Below are 19,069 nucleotides of genomic sequence, written 5' to 3'. Positions count from 1 at the left end.
GCAAAAAAGCCGTATGTGCCTGATACCACAGAGGCAGTCAGTGACTATTAGAACTTAGACACCCTAGAAATAGTTCAGGCTCCAAAATTTTAGGCCAGGGACATGCTTTTATTTCTCATTCACAGAATTTGTTGGATGAAAAGACAACAGATCCATATATCGAGAACTACATCTCAGAATTCTATACCTGCTCCTGTGAGTCATATATCAAAGCTCTAGTTAGATCCAAAGAAAGAATCTTTTAACCCCTGCAGTCTTTCTTGGGTGACTGAGAGTATAAACATTAGCTAGAAACTTTAGAACTATGTATGTCATCTATTGAAATACGAAACAAAGAGTTAACTTGGGTGGCCATCAATCACTATAATAAAAAGGAACTGATACGTACACTCCTGACTTCACAGTGAAGGACATAGATTTGGAGATATTCAGTTCTTCCAAGTTGGGGACTGCTCTCTGTATGTAGACAGGACAACAGGCTGGGTCAGATTGTGGGAAAAGCTCTATCTCTGGAATGCTGCAGTCCTGAAAAAAAATAATAATTTGGCTTTGAAATCAACTAGAGACACACAGTCTAGTCTTCTCAATGTCCTGGACATACAGTTACACTGTTCTCCTTATCGAGTTGAATTTCTTCACAAAGAAAACATAAAGGAAATATTGTTTCTCCTAAAAAATAAGTTTTTCTAAAAAGTTGTTAATAACATGAAAATTACACATTTTATGGAAAAATTATTGTCCCAATTTTTCTGCTTTGTTTTTTAAAGATTCTTTCCATTAAGCAATGCTTAGAGTTACCAAATTGAGTTCAGATTTCAGAGTTACCAAACTATTTGAGTGCCAAATGTCTGTAAGCCTTCCTTCTTAGAAGTATAATAAAACCATAAGAGAGGAAGAGAGTTAAATAAAAGCTGATCTCATCGGGGATATAAAAATCAAGTAGAGAAGTGTTTATCTAATTTACATTGACAAAAGAAATAGTCATTAGAGGTGAGGGTAAAGGAAATCTGTTTTCCTCCCTGTAGGACTGCATTTCCTAGTGCAGTAGGTTTGAAGAGAAAAGCATTATGTAATTGACCCTTTACTCCATCATAGTGTTAAAAAATCATGCACTCATTATCCTGTGAGACCTTCCTTAAAAATTTCCCTTGTGTATATCTCTTCTTACATATTTCCACTGTCACAACCCTTGGTTAGGCCCAAACTTTGATTATAGGCCTACTTACAACCACTAGTCAAGCACTAGCTACTACTCTTTAGATAGCTGAACTTGTTAGAACATCACTTTCCTCAAGAAACTCATTGGCTTCAGACCCAAGCACATCAAATTCATGTTTCTGTGTGTCTTTCTATAATAGGGCACCAAACTAGTGATCCACACTAACTTCCTACAACTCTGCAGTCATATTGGTCCTCATGCTATCTCCACTTCCACTCCACCCTCTGTAAACTTTGCAGATGTTTCCCCTATCTTGACTAAAGAAATAATTCTTTATATTCTTACTTTCAAAAATCTCTTCTAATAGTCAAGGTCTAACTCAAAAAAGACCTCATCCCTTCTTAGGGAATCAAAATTACAATTATTGTTTCCCATCTCTGAAATTACAGATACACTTCTGTCTGAACACACTATCTCAATACTCATGAGTATTTAATGATAGAACTCGATACAACTCAAGGTTTAGTCATTATCCCCTGTGACACTGTGAGATTCAAATGCATACGCTTTAATAAAATAGGTAAATGTAATAACGGGGTGGCATTTATAAGAGACTGAACAATTCTATTTAAGTTTTGCAATTCTAAAAGTATAATATTCTGATTTTTCAACTTTCCCCCAAACCGAATTCTCAATCATTCTATTAACATACAAAAGCAAGCAAGTTTATACATCTCATTTTCAGAAAATTGGTTCTAAAATACAAAATACTAAAGAAGCATAATCTAAAAATATCCTTTAAAGTATAAAAGCATACTTCGTTCTAACGTTTCATTTCAAAAATAAGCAGAAATGTTTAGAACAGTCACCTGTCAATCCTCAAGGCTCTTTTGTATGCTATTAATAATAGAGTTCTAGTAACGTTATTTCAAATACTTCCATATTAATGTCCCTCCAGGGATCTGAGTTACAGTAACAAAATACATAACTAACTGTCTCACACAAACAAATTTCCTCTGCATTGTGTTGTACAAACAATGTTTGGGTGGTGTACTCTAAAAGGGAAAAGCTAAGAAGCATTCAAGTCTACAACAACACAGATGGAAACAGTATAATAGCAAAAGTGTAATCACTAAAAAATGAAAATAAACAAAAATGAGAAGGCATATGTTTGCTGTTATCTTCACTAGAAACCTAATTTTTGCTCTAGTTGACTGAAAAATATTTCACTGTTAAGTTCTATCTTCATGGTGGCTATTCACAGAAATAGCATGCTTTGCAAAACATATGTATAATTCTTGATGCACAAAGAAAGTCAAACACCAGCAACTGAAAGGCACTTTATAGTAACCTAGAAGCAACAAGCAATTTAAGTTTATATGGCTTCCTTGTATACTTTTGTAGTCCTGCTACACTTTGCAAATAGATTAGCGTAATTTGCAAACGTAAACTATTATAGCAATTAGAATGAAGACAGTTTTATAGTTATAGTTAACAAAATCAGAGTTAACAAACACAGTAAGAAAATCTATTTGTCTCTACCTTACATAAGATACCTCAGTTCTGGATCTAATAACAGATTTTACCATAAGAAAAATGTCATATCTTTAAAAAAAGACTTAAATACACAGTAAATATAGTAATTTGCAATATTAAATTATTCTAATTTTACAAACAAAAGCACTTGAATCAAGATTCACCATGTTACTACCTCCACCCCCAATTATTTTCCCTGGGGACAAAGACAACCCTTAGCTGGAATCTACATACTGATAACTCAGGGTGTCTGCTATACCTGTCAATCCTCAAGGCTCTTTTGTATGCTGTTAATAATAGAGTTCTAGTAACAATATTTCAAATATTTCCATATTAATGTCCCCCCAGGGATCTGAGTTACAGTAACAAAATACATAACTAACTGAGTCACACAAACAAATTTCCTCTGCATTGTGTTGTACAAACAATGTTTGTTTGGGTGATGTACTCTAAAGTGAAGACGTCATGAAAGAATTATCTTTAAAGGACATTAACGTCTTGACTACAACGATGAAAACAACTAATATGAAGATGATTCAACAAGATAAAGTTGGCATAGAATAGGCAGAAGTGAATCCAGCATGGAAACAACCACCATGAAAGTGAAGCATCGATAGGCAGAATTTTGACAACGTTGGAAAAAGGAAGCAGTTTGATGCCTAATTATTACTTTGTAAAATATTTAAACAAGGCTTATGCCTCTTTCATTCAATGCTCAATAGTTTTATTTTCCTTCCTCACTAAAAGTTGTTAACCTGTTGGAGATACACGGGCACTAACACTGCAACTAAAAAAAGAAATGATTCCAAGAACAAACACTGGAGGAAAAAGTACAAGCCTGACTTACTCTTTCTTATAATATAGTCTAAACAAATGGTGGACGTGCAAATATCCATTCAAATATCTATGCTCACCAGATTAAATCTGTTTGATTTTATTGTTTGATTTCGGAGGGGTTGAGAAAGGTGGCTGTTTGCCATAAATTGTTTTTTTCCCACTAGGCCTTGGCATAGTGCCTGATTTCACAAAGAAAGCACAAAACCACAAGTTATATAAATCTTAAAAGAGTACAGTTACAAACTAACTAGTCATTTTTTTCAAGGAATTTCTAGTTGAGTTAATCGAGTGAGCACTCAGATGGTTATCTGCAGAACTGAACTGACTACAGTTAAATCTTTCAATGAAAGTGGACATTGCTGTCTCCACTTCAGCCATCTTAATCTCCTTGCATTACACTAGGCCACCAAAGCTCACCTCTGCATCTGACAAAAGTGGCTCTGCCAGGAACTCCCTCATATCTCCTAGACTGCTTAACTCCTGTTAGTCCTTGCAACATTCCAAACAGGTGCCACCTCCTCCAGCTGACATGCCTCTTCCCCAAGGTGAGTTGTTTCTTCTGTGTGCCCAGAGGGCCCTGGAGAACACTTCTCACATCATATAATCATGTGACTCAGCTGCTCTCCCCCAGTCTTTAAGCAACCTGAAGTAAGGAACCGTATCTCACTTGTATTTCTATTCCCTGTGCACACCACAGTATTGGCTCAAAAGCAGACACAAATATTTGTTAAATATAGGTTTACTTAGAGTTTGGCAGACAGTATTGATTCACATAAAATACGTGCAGACACCCTTTATAACTTGAGTTTTTCTGTAGGCTATATTTAATTTCTCTGAATGCTACAGACCACTATGAAGAGTTTAATAATAACAATCCAAGTCATCATGATGGTGTTCATCTCAATTTATACTTTTTATGTATACAAATGAAATCTCCATAACTTGAAAACTACATACATCCATGACTGTCACATAAGTAACTATATTGTATCACATATTATGTTACTGTTGAAGGAAATCTTAAGAATACCTGTGAAGAGAATTCTGTCCTTATCTGAGATGTCCTTATCACTAATTAACCCCTCCTCTATACTACCACAGAACTTCATACAAAATATTTTATTATATTGGAAGACCCTTTTCATCTTAGTATTAATATTGTTTAAACAGAAAAATAAAAAACAATACCTTCCCTTCCTATTCCAATCCTCCCTTATTTCCCCTAACACACACACATGCATGCACACATATGTCTATAATAAGTAGAAGCAATCTACACTAGGAAAATGTATATCTGGAAATCAATAAGGAATCTCTAATATTCCTGAATAGTATACTCCTAATTAGGAACAGTGTATACTAATTAGGAGTATTCTATAATACTATGCTGCTATTGTTATTATTATTATTGTTATGAGACACAGTCCTGCTCTGTTGCCCAGACTGGAGTGCAGTGGCATGATCTCAGCTCACTGCAACCTCTGCCCTCCAGGTTCAAGTGATTCTCCTGCCTCAGCCTCCTGGGAAGCTGGGGTTACAGCTGCCCACCATCACATCTGGCTAATTTTTGTATTTTTAGTAGAGACAGGGTTTCACCATGTTGGCCAGTCTGGTCTCGAACTCCTGACCTCAAGTGATCTACCCACCTCAGCTTCCCAAAGTGCTGGGATTGCAGGTGTGAGCCACAGTGCCCAGCCAATACTATACTATTATATACCACTAGGAGTATTACAGTAGGAGCAGTAGTATACTATTATAGTAGTACACTAATATAGTAGTATACTACTATAGTAGTATACTATTACAGTATAGTATATAGTATACTATTATAATAGGAGTATACTATTCCTATTAGCATATTTTAATAGCAATAGTATAATCCTATTAAAAATATATAGTACATCATGTAATACTTTATGTCTTTATTTATTATTGTTTTTTGAGACTGAGTCTCACTTTGTCGCCCAGGCTGGAGTGCAGTGGCATGATCTTGATTCACTGCAACCTCCATGTCCTGGGTTCAAGTGATTCTTGTGCCTCAGCCTCCAGAGTAGCTGGGATTACAGACTTGCACCACCACACTCGGCTAATTTTTGTATTTTTAGTAGAGACAGGATTTCACCATGTTGGCCAGGATGGTTTTGAACTCCCAATCTTAGGTGATCTGCCTGCCTCAGCCTCCCAAAGTGCTGAGATTACTGGCGTGAGCCACCGCGCCCAGCCCATGTAACATTTTATAAACTAGATTACCTCTGGTTCATATTTTTAATTACATTCACTCTATTTGCATAAACTCAAAAGATTATCAATGATAATGAAGATTAGTAACAGCACAAAAATTAGCAATGATTTGTAAACATTGCCAGGTCATAGCACAGGCTTACTATATGACAAATAAAATCAAATAAAAAACAGGAGAAAAATCTACAGTTGTTACCTTTAACACACGTTTGATAGAACCCAATACAAAGTTTCTTTGTGGATGCCTTCTGTTCTGAAGAATCCAGTCACGATTTAACACCTTTTCCCCTTCTTCCAGCACACATTTCTGACCTCGGAAATGTGGTTTCTCATATAAAATCCAGCTAAATAAAGAGAAATGCAATGATGAGTTATATTTAATTTTCCAAGAGCTGAGGCGTATAAGTCACAGACCATTTTGTCTACTTAAATTTTTTAAGCTGGGATATCTTCCACTATTAACATATAACTCTATTTTTTTGAAACAATGATATATGCTAATTTAAGTATAGGTGAATAGGAAAGAAAAAACAAACGTGCATATACCTTGGGAATAGAAATGCTTTCTGAACATAGTACCATAATATATTTCTATGTCTATATTTAGGTATGTATGCTCTTTATAGATGTGGTCTATACAAAACTATACAGTTGCATTAAAAACAATAGTGCAACAATTCCAAATTATACTTCTAATTTTCTTGTTGCTGAGTAACACAGGACACAAGTCCTATTTTATTATATGAAGATGAGATTACACCATATGATTTAAGACGTGAATGCTTACCTGGGTAGCCTAAACACTGGACAGATAAATTCTGGCTCCAGCTTGTCCATGGCTCATGGTCCATAATAAACAGATGCAGTTGCCCCTCATTTTTAGACCATACAAAGATTCCTTCACTTCTGAGCAAGTTATACGAACAACTTTAACTATGTGGCCTTCACATTCCTCAGCATCCCACAAATTCTGAACTCATTTTCAAAGCTATGCTTCATTCAACTGAAGCATTCACCCAAACTTGCCAAATCTATCCGCTAATAATGCAGTTACAGAATGGTACTGATTGTATAGATTAAGTCTTGCAACTTACTGGCTGAAGCACTAAAAACAGATTATATTTTATGCCATAGTAAATAAAGAGAACAATTAAGTTATAACACACTAACAATAATGTTTCAAAATATTCTGTCGAAAAGTAGAGAAAGGAAATTATGACTTTAATAAAAAATAGCAAAAAAAGCATTAACAGCAAGAAGACACATTTACTTTTTATGCTATAAAATTTTAAGAGACTTCTTACCAGCCCCTTACAACTTTTATTAGAACTCCATTTGGAAAAGACCATGATGTAGCATCAGGAATATTACAGTAGACTTCTTGTTTATATTTACTTTCATGGAGATCATAGATAACCATCTGCAACACAGTAAATAGCAGTAAGTAGCTACAATAACTAATTTTTAGAATGTATTTTAAATGCTAAAATGTCCTAGAACACAGAAATAAACATCCTAAATATACAAAAGCAAATGTTACTTTAGATGTTAAATCCTTGAAATCATTTTCTAAGTCACGTATAAGTATATTAAATTCCTCAAGCCTGAAAGTTACCTAATCTTTAACCTTTATCTTAGTTTGAGAAAGTTATCCTTACCTTCCCAGGTCTTGGGTTATATCTCAGAGTTTCTTTGTCAACATTCTGAAATAATAAAAGTGGAAAAGTAAGCTTCAAGAAACATCGGTGAAAGATGCATAATTCATTTTCTTAGCAGTCATGTATCCAATTTATCACATATTTAGTTAGTGATCATTATGAGCGAGGTGCTTCTCTAGATAAAAGTGATATAAATACAAACATACAGGAAATTAACACATTGTCTCTGCCCTCAAGAAGTACATCGCTTAGAATGGGTAAACAGATGATCATATTTGCATAGCTCTTCTAAGCCTAAGTTACATTCACAAGGAAAACACTAGGTTGTGGAAATGGCACCAGCATGGAGGTAAGGGCACATAGAGATTCAAAGAGGCTTTTCTGAGGAAGTGGTACTGAGGGATCTTGAAAAACAACATTTCAGTGAATGGAAAATGTGGCAGGTTGTGACGGGATAGTGAATAAAGAAATTCTAGGAAGAGAACCATACTGGAGAAAAGTGCACTGGTAGGAAACACAGAGTGTGCACCCAGAGTGTCGGGAGACAAGGTTGGCAAAACAGAACTTGGGGACCTTATAATGCAGAGTTAAGAGGTGCCACTTGATTTGGTAGGCAGTGGAGAACCATGAAAGAAATATTTCTTCAAATCCCATCATATCTTTTAAAACGACTTTGCTCTGCAAGTTTTGGTTGGTCTTTGAGTATTACTATTTGCCATGAAGATTGTTTGAGGTAAAGATACAGGCCTTGGACATCCTCTATCTTTATCTTGAAAGTACCATGATCTTGGAAATGCCAGAAAGGAAAGTCCTATATTTAATAAATATTCTACATTAAATATTTAAATTTTCTAAATCAAAGAAAAATGTAATTGAATTTAAAACATTTTCCAGCTATAATGTTTTCAGTTCTTTTTGTTTGATTTAGGTTGCTCACTGCCCTGCGTTGCATGAACAACAACAACATGAGTTGTTGTAGTGAGAGGCTGCTGTCAAATACTTAAAAATTTTACTTAACAGAAAGATTTTTCATTAGACTAATAAGCTAAATGCAAACTGACAATTTTCTCACATACAGTACCTTGAGAAATTTAGACTGTCACTTAATTTAGCTTGAAAAATATTAGCAAAATACTTCAAAATAACCTTGCTTCAGTATTATGCTTTTTAAATTCTGACCAAGCAATTTTGTTTCCTAAGTAGTCCAGCTAAAATACATGAGTTATGATATATTTCAACCAAAGAATAAATCTGATATTTTTATGAAACAAACTTTATGTAACTTCTACAACCTCAAAACATTGATTTTCTTTTTTGTTTTGTTTGTTTGAGATGGAGCCTCACTCTGTCGCCCAGGCTGGAGTGCATTGGCGCGATCTTGGCTCACTGCAACCTCTGCCTCCCGGGTTCAAACCATTCTCTGCCTCAGCCTCCCCAGTAGCTAGGATTACAGGCGCCCACCACCATGCCTGGCAATTTTTTTTTTTTTTATTTTTAGTAGAGACGAAGTTTCACCATCTTGGCCAGGCTGGTCTTGAACTCCTGACCTCGTGATCCACCTGCCTCGGCCTCCCAAAGTGCGGGGATTACAGGCATGAGCCAGCATGCTTGGCCAAAACATTGATTTTTCTTAATAAGCCTTTAGATAATTTCATGACCCAAAGCTTTAATAATTATTAATATAATAAACAAAATAACTTACCTCTATAAATGGGCTCAATCTGCCTGGGTTGTCTTGAACACGGAAATACTTGGACACTGGTTCCTGAAGAATTCCACCAAATCTGGCTCCTTTTTCTGAGGAATGACTTTGGGAAGTCTGCAGATACTGATGATAAGCACTCTTCAAAGAAGAATGTAGTTTAGAAGTAAGGTCAGATTTCTGGAGAAATGAGGTCTTTTCTGGCCACAGACCAACTTGCAGATTGGAGGTAGTAGGTTCACTTGGCATCACATATGAATTCTTAGAAATTCCAATGCTTTCCTGGTCATCAGGGTAAAATGTGATAGAAGGATCTGGCAACTGGAAGGTAACATGCTCCCCGCTTCCAGCTCTCAGATCTTTATGCAATACCGCTGCCTCCTCCTCTTCTTCCTCCTCAGCTGCCTCTCTGTCATCGTCATCAAAATTCATCTTTAAACGCTCTGACACTGACTGGAGAAGGGATAAAACAGAAGAGGGCTGGTTTTCACTCTCTCTTGATTTCCTGGGGCCATGGTGACCAGGTGAAACCTCACTGGATAGAATGTCCTCCTGTGAGCTGTCATCCTCATAAATGGGAGACAACGCTAAAGGATAAATTTTGTACCTTTTGGCCTCCACTGATAAGAACATTTCTGAACTATCACTATCAAATGTCTCACCTAATTTAGTACCTTTTTCAAAGTGATGGACAAGGTCAGTTCTACTCTCAGACCTTTCACATGCCAGAACAGGCATGCTGTCAGGGGACGTATCAGGAAACAACACAGACCGTGTTTGGCTTGCTTCCGCGGAAGCATACTTGTCCTCTTCTTGAAGGGGCTCTTCGTATAATATGGTAAAGGAAGAATTTTCTTGTTCATCTTGAGAAACAAAAGCTAAATTATATCCTTTTTTGCCACTATAATCTGTCTCTCTCCTCTTGTCATGTATTGCAGTAAGAGACATTCTTTTGTCTAGTCTTACTATGGTATCTCCAGGTTGAAAATCGGGCATTGCTGGGGCTGGGTAGCCCTCATAATCCTTACTTAATGTAGGGGATTCATAACCCCTGAAATGTGTAGCAAGTCTATTCTCATGTGCTATCAAGCCTTCCTTTATTTCAGTAGGTTCTTCCTTTGTTTCTCCAACACTCCCTTCAGCATACTCTTCTAGTGTTTTACTTTCAAATGCAGGAGGCATGGCCTCCACTTGTGTAATGGTCAATCCCAGTCCTGGTCCATGTATTTTCTCAATGTCTACCACTGTGGGTAACACTTTGTGTTTCCTAATATTCTCACCACAATCTTCTGGGGATATTTTTTCCATTTCTATCACAGAGGGTAAGGACACAGTTGCTCCAATAGTGTCTTTAACATCTCTCTTGCATGCTTTTTCTGTTTCTAAGGGGGCAGGTGCTGCCTCGTGTGCTTCCTTCACTTTTAACACACACGGTACTATTTCAGTATTCTTAATGACCTCTTCAGCAGTCTTTTGGCAAGTAGCTTCCATTTTCAACATAGATCCCTCAGTGTTCCCAGTAAACCCTTCGGCATTTCTTTGGTAAGTATTTACTACCTCTAATGCAATGGGCATCACCTCAGTTTTGCCACTATCTCTTTCAGTATCCTTTGGGTAAGTATTTTCCATTTCTAACCTCACAGGCGTCACTTCAGCCTTTGCAATATCCCCTTCAGCATCCTTTTGGTAAGCATTTTCCATTGCTAATGTAATAGGTATTCCTTTAGCCTCTTCACTAATCCCTTCACCATCTTTTCGGTAGATATTTTCCAATTCTGACAAGGGTATTGCCCCAGTCTTGCCAATATCCCCTTCAGCATGCGTTTGGTAAATATTTTCCATGTGAATTGTAACAGGTGCCATCTCAGTCTTTACAATATACCCTTCAGCATCCTTTTGGTGGACATTTTTCACTTCTGGCATAACAGGTATCACCTCAATTTTGCCAACATCCCCTTCGGTATCCTTCATCTTATAAGCTTTTTCCATTCCTAAAATGACAGGTGATCCCTCAGTTTTTTCAATACAGCTCTCAGCATCCATTTGGTATACTTCTCCCATTTTAAAAACATTAGCTTTTGGTTCAGTTTTCTTGACATTCATTTCAGCATCCATTTTATGTACTCTTCCCATTTCTAACATAGGAGGGACTGCCTCGTATTTCAGAATATTCAATTCAGCATCCTTTTTGTTTGTTTTCCCCGTTTCTAACATGGAAGGTATAAGCTCAATTTTCCCTATATTTATTTCGTTATCCTTCTTGTGTACTTTCCCTACTTCTGACATTGCAAGAGGTGTGTTTTTACTGTGTCCTGGCAAGTTTTTTTCAGATATACATACAAGGCTATCAGACAAACTGCTTTTAGATGTACCAGGTGCATGGATGTCATCATTCACAAGTGGAGGCCATTTGAAATTTAATACAAGAGTTCTTCTATCCTCTGTCTCAGTTTTGTTATTATCCACATTCTCTATTTCCATTGTCTCATTACGGTCCTCATTGCAAAATAAATGTGTTTTTACCCTATCATCTGACCGTTTACGTGACATGTCTTCAGCTAGTAAAACCTTATCTGATTCCTGCAAATTTATACTATCAGACAGTCCAGATCCATTTCCAGAAAATGGGGATTTTTGGTAGAGAACAATTTCTCTTCCCTTAATTGACTCTGTGCCACTAGCTAAGTTACTTACAGAGAAGAATTTACTTAATACTTTATTTTCACTAATTTGTGTGCTTTGATTTACTGGCTGTTCTGATACCAAGAACTCTCTAACTACATCATGTGGCTTAACACTATCACTGTTCAGAATTTTTGAAGGATCTGCCTGAAGTTCAGAATCCCAAGTATCCTCAGTATCTTCAAAAGCATCATTTCTCAATTTTTCTTGGGCTACATAAATAATCTCACTGACTAATTCCCTAGCTTTATCTTCTAACAAACAAGATACATTCATACTATCAGGATCAACAAGAAGACTCTTCTCACCAACTGCTGGTGAATCACAGGGCTTCTCTTCGACTTCTGACATGTTTTCCATGCCCTGCTCTTCCAAACCCTCTGTCTGTTGGATCTCTGTTAGTGTCACTTCTAATGGGTTTTTCTCAGAGACGTCTTCTTTCAGGGTACCCTGATTCATTATGCCTTCTATGGCTATGTGCTCCTGGCAGGTACTCACTGTGTGTTTGAATTTTAGTTCTTCCCTGACAGAATTAAAAATCTCACCAATCAATGTGTCGGCCTTTTTGAGTAAACTACTTTCGAGGTCCAAAAGTTGGTCATGTGCTCTTCCCCTGGCTTCTATGTGCTCAGCAGAGGCTTCAGAACACTGTTGGCCTGAGCTGTTAACTGACACTGCAGGCCCAGCAACTGCTCCAGTCTCTGCTTCCACGGGATTGTCAAATCGGGCAGTGGTTGGGAAATCAGTGGATATCTTCCCAAAATGTTCCTGAAATGGGGTTACTTCTGTCCCAATTGAGATAGACGTTTCAAATTCCAAATAAGAGGTGTTAGGGTACAACGGGTCAGTTACAGGGGTACCTTCATGTGTGAGATCTTTGGTAACTTGTATAGAATCCAAATGATTTTGGGGCTTATGTGAATTTATTATCACGTTAACTTCTTCAGGGTAACTAGAGGAAGATGACACACTATCAATACCACCATTTAAAAAATGGATGTTCTCTTTCTTTCTGTAAGATGAGGATTTCTTTTCTGATCTCAGCACAGAAGGTACATTAAGGAAGCTTGAGTCCTCAGATGCAGAAACATTTTTTCCCAAACTGGAATCAGAATCCAGAAAAGGTGAATTTACTTTTGAGCTGCCAGTTTCTTGGAATTTATGGAAAATATTAGCTAAGCTGAGTTCTGCCATTTCTGAGTGACCAGAAATCTTTTTAGTCCCACAAATATCCAAAGATTGATGAATCATGTAAGTGTTAGCTTCACAATTCTGTGCCATTTGCCTACTGACTTTCTCATCATGAATAGGTGGTAAAATCCCAGATATAATACTTTTAAGAAGAGCAGGAGGAGAGCCTAAGGCATCTACCTCTGTTTCTGGTATATCTTCATATTTGGAGGTAGCAGGAGAAAGCTCAGCTTGGCAATTCTCTTTTAGGCCAGCATCTGAACATTTCTCTCCAATCTCATTATGATTAATTGATTGAAAACTTTTGTCCTGTTCAACTTCTAGAAATGTTAATTCTGATAAAATAGGCTTTTCTGGAACATGGGTAATTTTCAATGGAAAAGAAGACATTTTATCCTGAGAAATGTCTCTGGGCTCCACTTGTGAAAAAGATACCTTGGACAAGGATATAGTTTTTCCTCTTCCAGAATGTGACTCCACAGGAACATTGTTCTGACCATCAATTTCAGCTTTTGATACAATGTTAGCAGTTTTGGCTTCCAAGGAAAGAGAATCAGACTTCTCTATTATGCTCATATTTGCTTTAGTGTTTGAAGACATTCCTCTATTAGGGTCTTGAGATAAAATGGAACTGCAATCCTTAGAGAGGTTTCCAGAGTCAAAGCTCAATAGCTCCATCCCAGTTAAGTGAGGGCCACTGGCTTCAGAACCTGGAAGAACCTGGCATTTTTCACTATTAGAAAGAATTTCCTTGGATTCAAAAATTGCAGATGTATATTCAATGCAAAAGGAAAGAGGAGGACTCTTCCCGCCTGCAGCCTCAACATGGTTTTTCACATTTTCTTCTTTACACTTACTAGGCTGACAGGAAATACCAACAGTGTTGACCTTCCCAGTTTCAATGGGCACAGGAGAACCCTCATTCATTAAATCAGGAACATCCAACTTGCTCAGCATCCCAACTCCAGAAACAAAGGTAGGAGGTGAAATATTGAAATTTAGTTTTTTACAGTCAAGGCTAAGACATGTTTTAGCATCAGGTGATACTTTAGTTTGTTGAGGACTCTCAGAGTCAAGAGGAGTTTCTGAAATGTGACTTCTATTAAGTTCAAATTTCAACTCAGGTGCATTTTTATTTACTAAGCATGTTACAACTGCTGATTCACTGACGTAATTTAAGGAGGTCAGGTCTTTTCTATTCATTCTAATATGAGGAATTTTATCATGGGACCTAAAATCAAGCTTTTTGGCTTTGGTTTCAAAGTATTGGTCAGTATCTTTGGGTGATGACTCAATTTTATCTTCTGGAGCTTTTACATGACTTGAAGCTATGGATTCACTAGCTGAGGTACTTTCTGTTTCTTGCCTGATTTCTCTAACAACCACATTTTTCTGTAAGTCTTGGGCAGACAATCTCTTTCCTTCATTTACAAGTTCTGTGTTTGTCACAGCATGTCTCTGAAGAGCAACGACACTGGTGTGAGTGGCAGCTTGCTTTGATGAGTTATCTATGGTTTGCTTGTCAGAATACTCACTCTCTGGCAACTGCAGATCTTCATGCCTAATTGATTTATTTGGACTTGGCAAATTTGTACTTTCCTGTTCAGTAGTGTCACTCCCATCAGATTTGGTACAAGAGAAATTAGAAAGAGCAGGGCCCTGAGGCTCAACAAGCTCCTCTCTTTGCACCAATGTCCCATTACTCATCACAGTGTTTTCTTTTATCGTATTTTCTGTTGTAGTTACTCTCTGAAAATCTGGGCTGCAAGGGACATTGCTACTGCTACTTCCTGTGAACAATGCTGAACATACCAAATTTCTGTTAGTCTGAGAAACTGGTTCACAACTTAAATGGTGCTGTGAGTCAGATTCTCCATCATAGCTGGAGTTCGTCACAGAAGAAGGGGATGACCTATTTCTCTCAATACCCCCCCAAGCATTTTTATTTAAAAAATTATTGGAAGAGGCAATATTCTGCAGTTCTGGGTTATTTGTCAAAGAACTTCCTGTGTTGAGACTTGTTTTGCTACAATCAGAGTCTTCTAATGGGCCTTCAAGTAGATTTCCTTTCATAGATGAGTCTGTACTAGCTGATAACAACAGTGGCAGTATCCTAGCCTCAATCTCACTTCCAGGGTCAATGTGTCTATTTATACTAGAGTCAGAACTTTCATTTTCTGTGTCCAAGGTATTCACAGTTGCCAAGCCCGTCTGTTGCTTTAAATATTTCCTAATGTGACTTGGGCCTCGATATGTTGCATATGTTACTGAAGGCTCCTCTGGTTTACCATCGATTTGTCTGTAAAAAGAAAGTATGAGAGTATCAGGAAATACAACTAATAATACTTACTACTAATCCCAGCAACTGTGGTAAAAGTACATCTTTTAAACACCACTTCCCTTAATATGTACCACTTTGGGGAGTAAATCATAGAATGCTTTAAATTTATCTTTATTAAAAATAATAAAAATTTAACAAGCAGCACCTGAATGTCAATGCAGCATGAAGAATGTTTGAGTTCCTTAGAATTACTCCTTCTTACCTGATTACATACATACCTCTGACTGTGGTTAACAGAATATGAGTTCAAGCCTTGGGTCCTAGTTCTAATCTCAAAGGAGTGTCTGAATTCTAAGTAACCAGATTGACTTTGGGCCTCATATTACTACAAGTTTAGGGATACATCACTGATTTCTCCACCACATTAAAGCATCATAATGACCTTCTATTCCTTTACTCTTAGATGTGAATTTGAACAGCAACATTTAGCACATAAGTTGGAAGCATTTTAAAGGAAAACAGATGGCAAGATATCTAGCCCACAGTAAGCACTCAGTATGTATTTGTTGATTCAATAAATGACAAAACTGCATCAAAATTCTCACTATACAATTAGTATAGTGAGTATTAAACTGCTTGGGCAAATGCCGAAATCAAAAAAGATGTCTAGAGGAAGTATAGAAAACTAACCCCAGTATAAAGATCCTGATGCTCTCAGCACCCAATTTCCTTTGGAGAATCTACCCCCACGAGTTCTCACATCATGCCATACTATCTTGCAGCCAATTACATGCATCATTCTCTGTCCTTTAATGCCAGCATCAGAAGGAAACTCTAATGCCCTCTAAGACTCAGCACACAAAAAATTTCCATGCAAACCTATCCCTCTACTACTAAGATGGACAGTTAGTCTTTGATCTCCGGGTGCACAGAGCACAGCGTTTGTCACATTAAATCATAAAGATCTATGCACTTATTTATCTTCCCCACTAGCCTGGTGGCTATTTGAGGGAAGGTACTGTGTCCTAATCATCTTTCTGTTTTTAAGTGCCCCACACAAGATTTGGCAAATTGTATATGCTTAATACCTTCTCATGAATTAATGAATAAGTAAAGCAATGATACTTAGTGCTAAGTAATCTATTTCAAACTAATGTCTTCATTTTTATATGTGATAATGAAAATGTTTTAAATTTTGAACTCTAATTACCTTTCAATTTCCTGACTATGAAAAATAGCGTGCACTCATATGTTCATATGTTCATATGAGCACTATCCACAATAGCAAAAACATGAAATCAACCTAGGTGTCCATCAATGGTAGATTGGATAAAGAAAATGTGGTACATATATGCCATTGAATACTACGCAGACAGAAAAAAGAAGAAAATTTTGTCCTTTGCAACAACATGAATGCAGGTGGAGGCCATGATCCTAGGTAAATTAACACAGGAAAACCAAATACTACATGTTCTCACATATAAGTGGAAGGTAAACATTCAGTACACATGGATCCAAAGAAGGGAACAATAAACACTGGGGCCTACTTGAGTGGGGAGGATGGGAAGAGGGTGAGGACTAAAATACTGCCTGTCAGGTACTATGTCCATTACCTGGGTGATGAAATAATCTGCACACCAAACCCTCACAACACGCAATTTATCCACGTAATAAACCTGCATATGCACCCGACTAAAATAAAAGTTGAAATTATTTTTTAAAAAACAGTATGGCAGAAAAATCGGATGTGTGTTCTACTTGATTATTTTCCGATTAGACATATGATTAACCAAACCATTACTATGAAATAAACATGAACAATTTAGAAATTCAGTTATCAGTATTCCAATACCTAAAAAATACATTTTATTGTCAACTTGAAAGCAGTTACATTAAGAGTTCTAGATTTGTCTAATTGATAAAAGAGAAATTATATCTCTTTTGACATGTAAAAACTTCACCAACTGTGTCTCTTAAATACTTCTTAAATTTTAGCTGAAATAATTCATTTCAACCTATATATTTCCTGGCCCCTTAAAATACTAATGCACCAGCACTGTAAAAAATTATGTTAGTTATATTCGTTTATTTTTACTGTCCATTATAAAGCACTAAAGGAGATGCAAAAAGAAAAGCTTTGTGTTCCAAAAATGGTTGTAGTTGCTGCATGAGTTTCAGGCTAGATCAAGGACTGTTACGAAAAAAACTTGGATAGGATACCACTATTTGACATTTGGGTCTTTCCTCATTGGTATTTTTAAAAAATCTAATCCTTATGAAGACAGAACCCAACGTATTGTTTTTATTAATTTCTCTATGTAAGCCTCTTGCACAGAGCCAACTATGACATAAATATCTAATAAAAATGTGATGGCAACTTCTATGTGTAAGAAAACTAAGTACAACATTCTGTTCTTACATATGAATCTTCCTATTGTTATATGCAATATGGAAAAAAAGTTTTGTACCAAACATTTTCTGTTTCATAAAGTAGAGATACTTCATACCAATTTTAATAATGTATCATGTTTTATTCAAAGTAAGCTATATGATAATAGGATTAAACATTTAATTTGTAACTACCAACAAAACCCCAAAAGTTGAATGAATGAATGAATGAATGAATGGTGAATATAAAAATAAAACAATGAAAGAAAAAAGTTGGATAAGGCAACCAGTTCGTGAAAATATGCAAGAAGAAAAAAAATAGGTAAATTAATGCTATTGGTAAAATACCATATCAAAATATATAAGTTATTCAGAAAATACAAAAGCCTTTCAGAACAACATATGAAGGTACAGAGTCTAAATAAATGACAGGTTTTTTTCTTTCAAAGTTTTAACATTTCATACCTAAAACCTCCTGTAAACAGACTGCAATGTTTCTTTTTGCAAAAGATCACAAAAATAATTCTGAAGAAATCAATACCAATAAATGTTTATGGTCAGTGGAAATAAGAGATGAGGAACAGAAATTTATTCTAGTGTAGTAAATTTAGGTCCTCTTGCTACCAACTATCTCTTAATCAAACTTCAAAGCATTTTATCCTGCATCAATGCAACTTTTGATCCAAAAAGACTTCTCATAAAGAACAGAAAAAGTCCATTACATTTCAACTCACTATAGTGATACCTTTTGGTATTGGGGTCCTTTGCAGGGTAGGTGGTGGGAATCATTGTTTTATATTTTTTAGGGCTTTCTGAGTACTTTCAACAAAGTTGATTAAGTTAATTTATATTAAGTTACATGCACTGGTTTAAATTTCTAACTAATATGCTGCACTGGAGGTGGAAATATTATATACTTGTAATTAAAACATACATTCTTTAGACTAAACAATTATATTATATTTAAAAAATAGGAAATCAAAGTTACAAGTTCAGCTTCATATGTTATAGTCAGTCCCTTCAGGTACTAATGAGCTACACTCCCTCTATCTTTTTTTAAACTCTCCCTTTTTAAAAGGTTAAGTCATGCCAACATTATGTTTTAGATCATTCTTTCATGGAGTATAGTTGAGTTCATACAATTAAATAATCTTAGGAACATAAAGTTGTTCTTTAATTTTTAATTTTTCCCTAGTAAATATAAATGCCATAAAGCATATAGCTAAAAATAAGCTGAAGATGGAAAATTAAAAATTAAAAAACTTTTTTTTCCACATTGTATTTAACAATAAGAGGATTCATATGTAAGAACAGAATTTCGTACTTAGTTTTCTCCCACATGGAAGTTACCATCGCATTTTTATTCTATATTTATATCATTTGTATTTTCACAA

The 19,069-nt window shown here is 36.2% G+C and overlaps 1 protein-coding gene across 1 annotated transcript in view; it reads right to left on the bottom strand.

The window, feature by feature from the left end:
• CRYBG3 (beta-gamma crystallin domain containing 3) overlaps positions 1-19,069 on the bottom strand; it is a 123,945-nt gene that overhangs the window by 54,204 nt on the left and 50,672 nt on the right. The window contains exons 4-8 of the mRNA XM_011986849.1: positions 9,134-15,305; positions 7,432-7,476; positions 7,078-7,193; positions 5,970-6,117; positions 389-525 (exon numbers count right to left, since the gene is read on the bottom strand). Of these exons, the coding sequence (XP_011842239.1) occupies positions 389-525; positions 5,970-6,117; positions 7,078-7,193; positions 7,432-7,476; positions 9,134-15,305 (6,618 nt within the window). The remainder of the gene's footprint in view (positions 1-388; positions 526-5,969; positions 6,118-7,077; positions 7,194-7,431; positions 7,477-9,133; positions 15,306-19,069) is intronic.

The sequence above is a fragment of the Mandrillus leucophaeus genome, unplaced genomic scaffold, assembly GCF_000951045.1.
Source record: "Mandrillus leucophaeus isolate KB7577 unplaced genomic scaffold, Mleu.le_1.0 Scaffold1080, whole genome shotgun sequence".
NCBI classification, from domain to species: Eukaryota; Metazoa; Chordata; class Mammalia; order Primates; family Cercopithecidae; genus Mandrillus; species Mandrillus leucophaeus.
The sequence above is the reverse complement of the archived record's forward strand: the minus strand, read 5'-3'. Positions and strand labels throughout refer to the sequence as shown.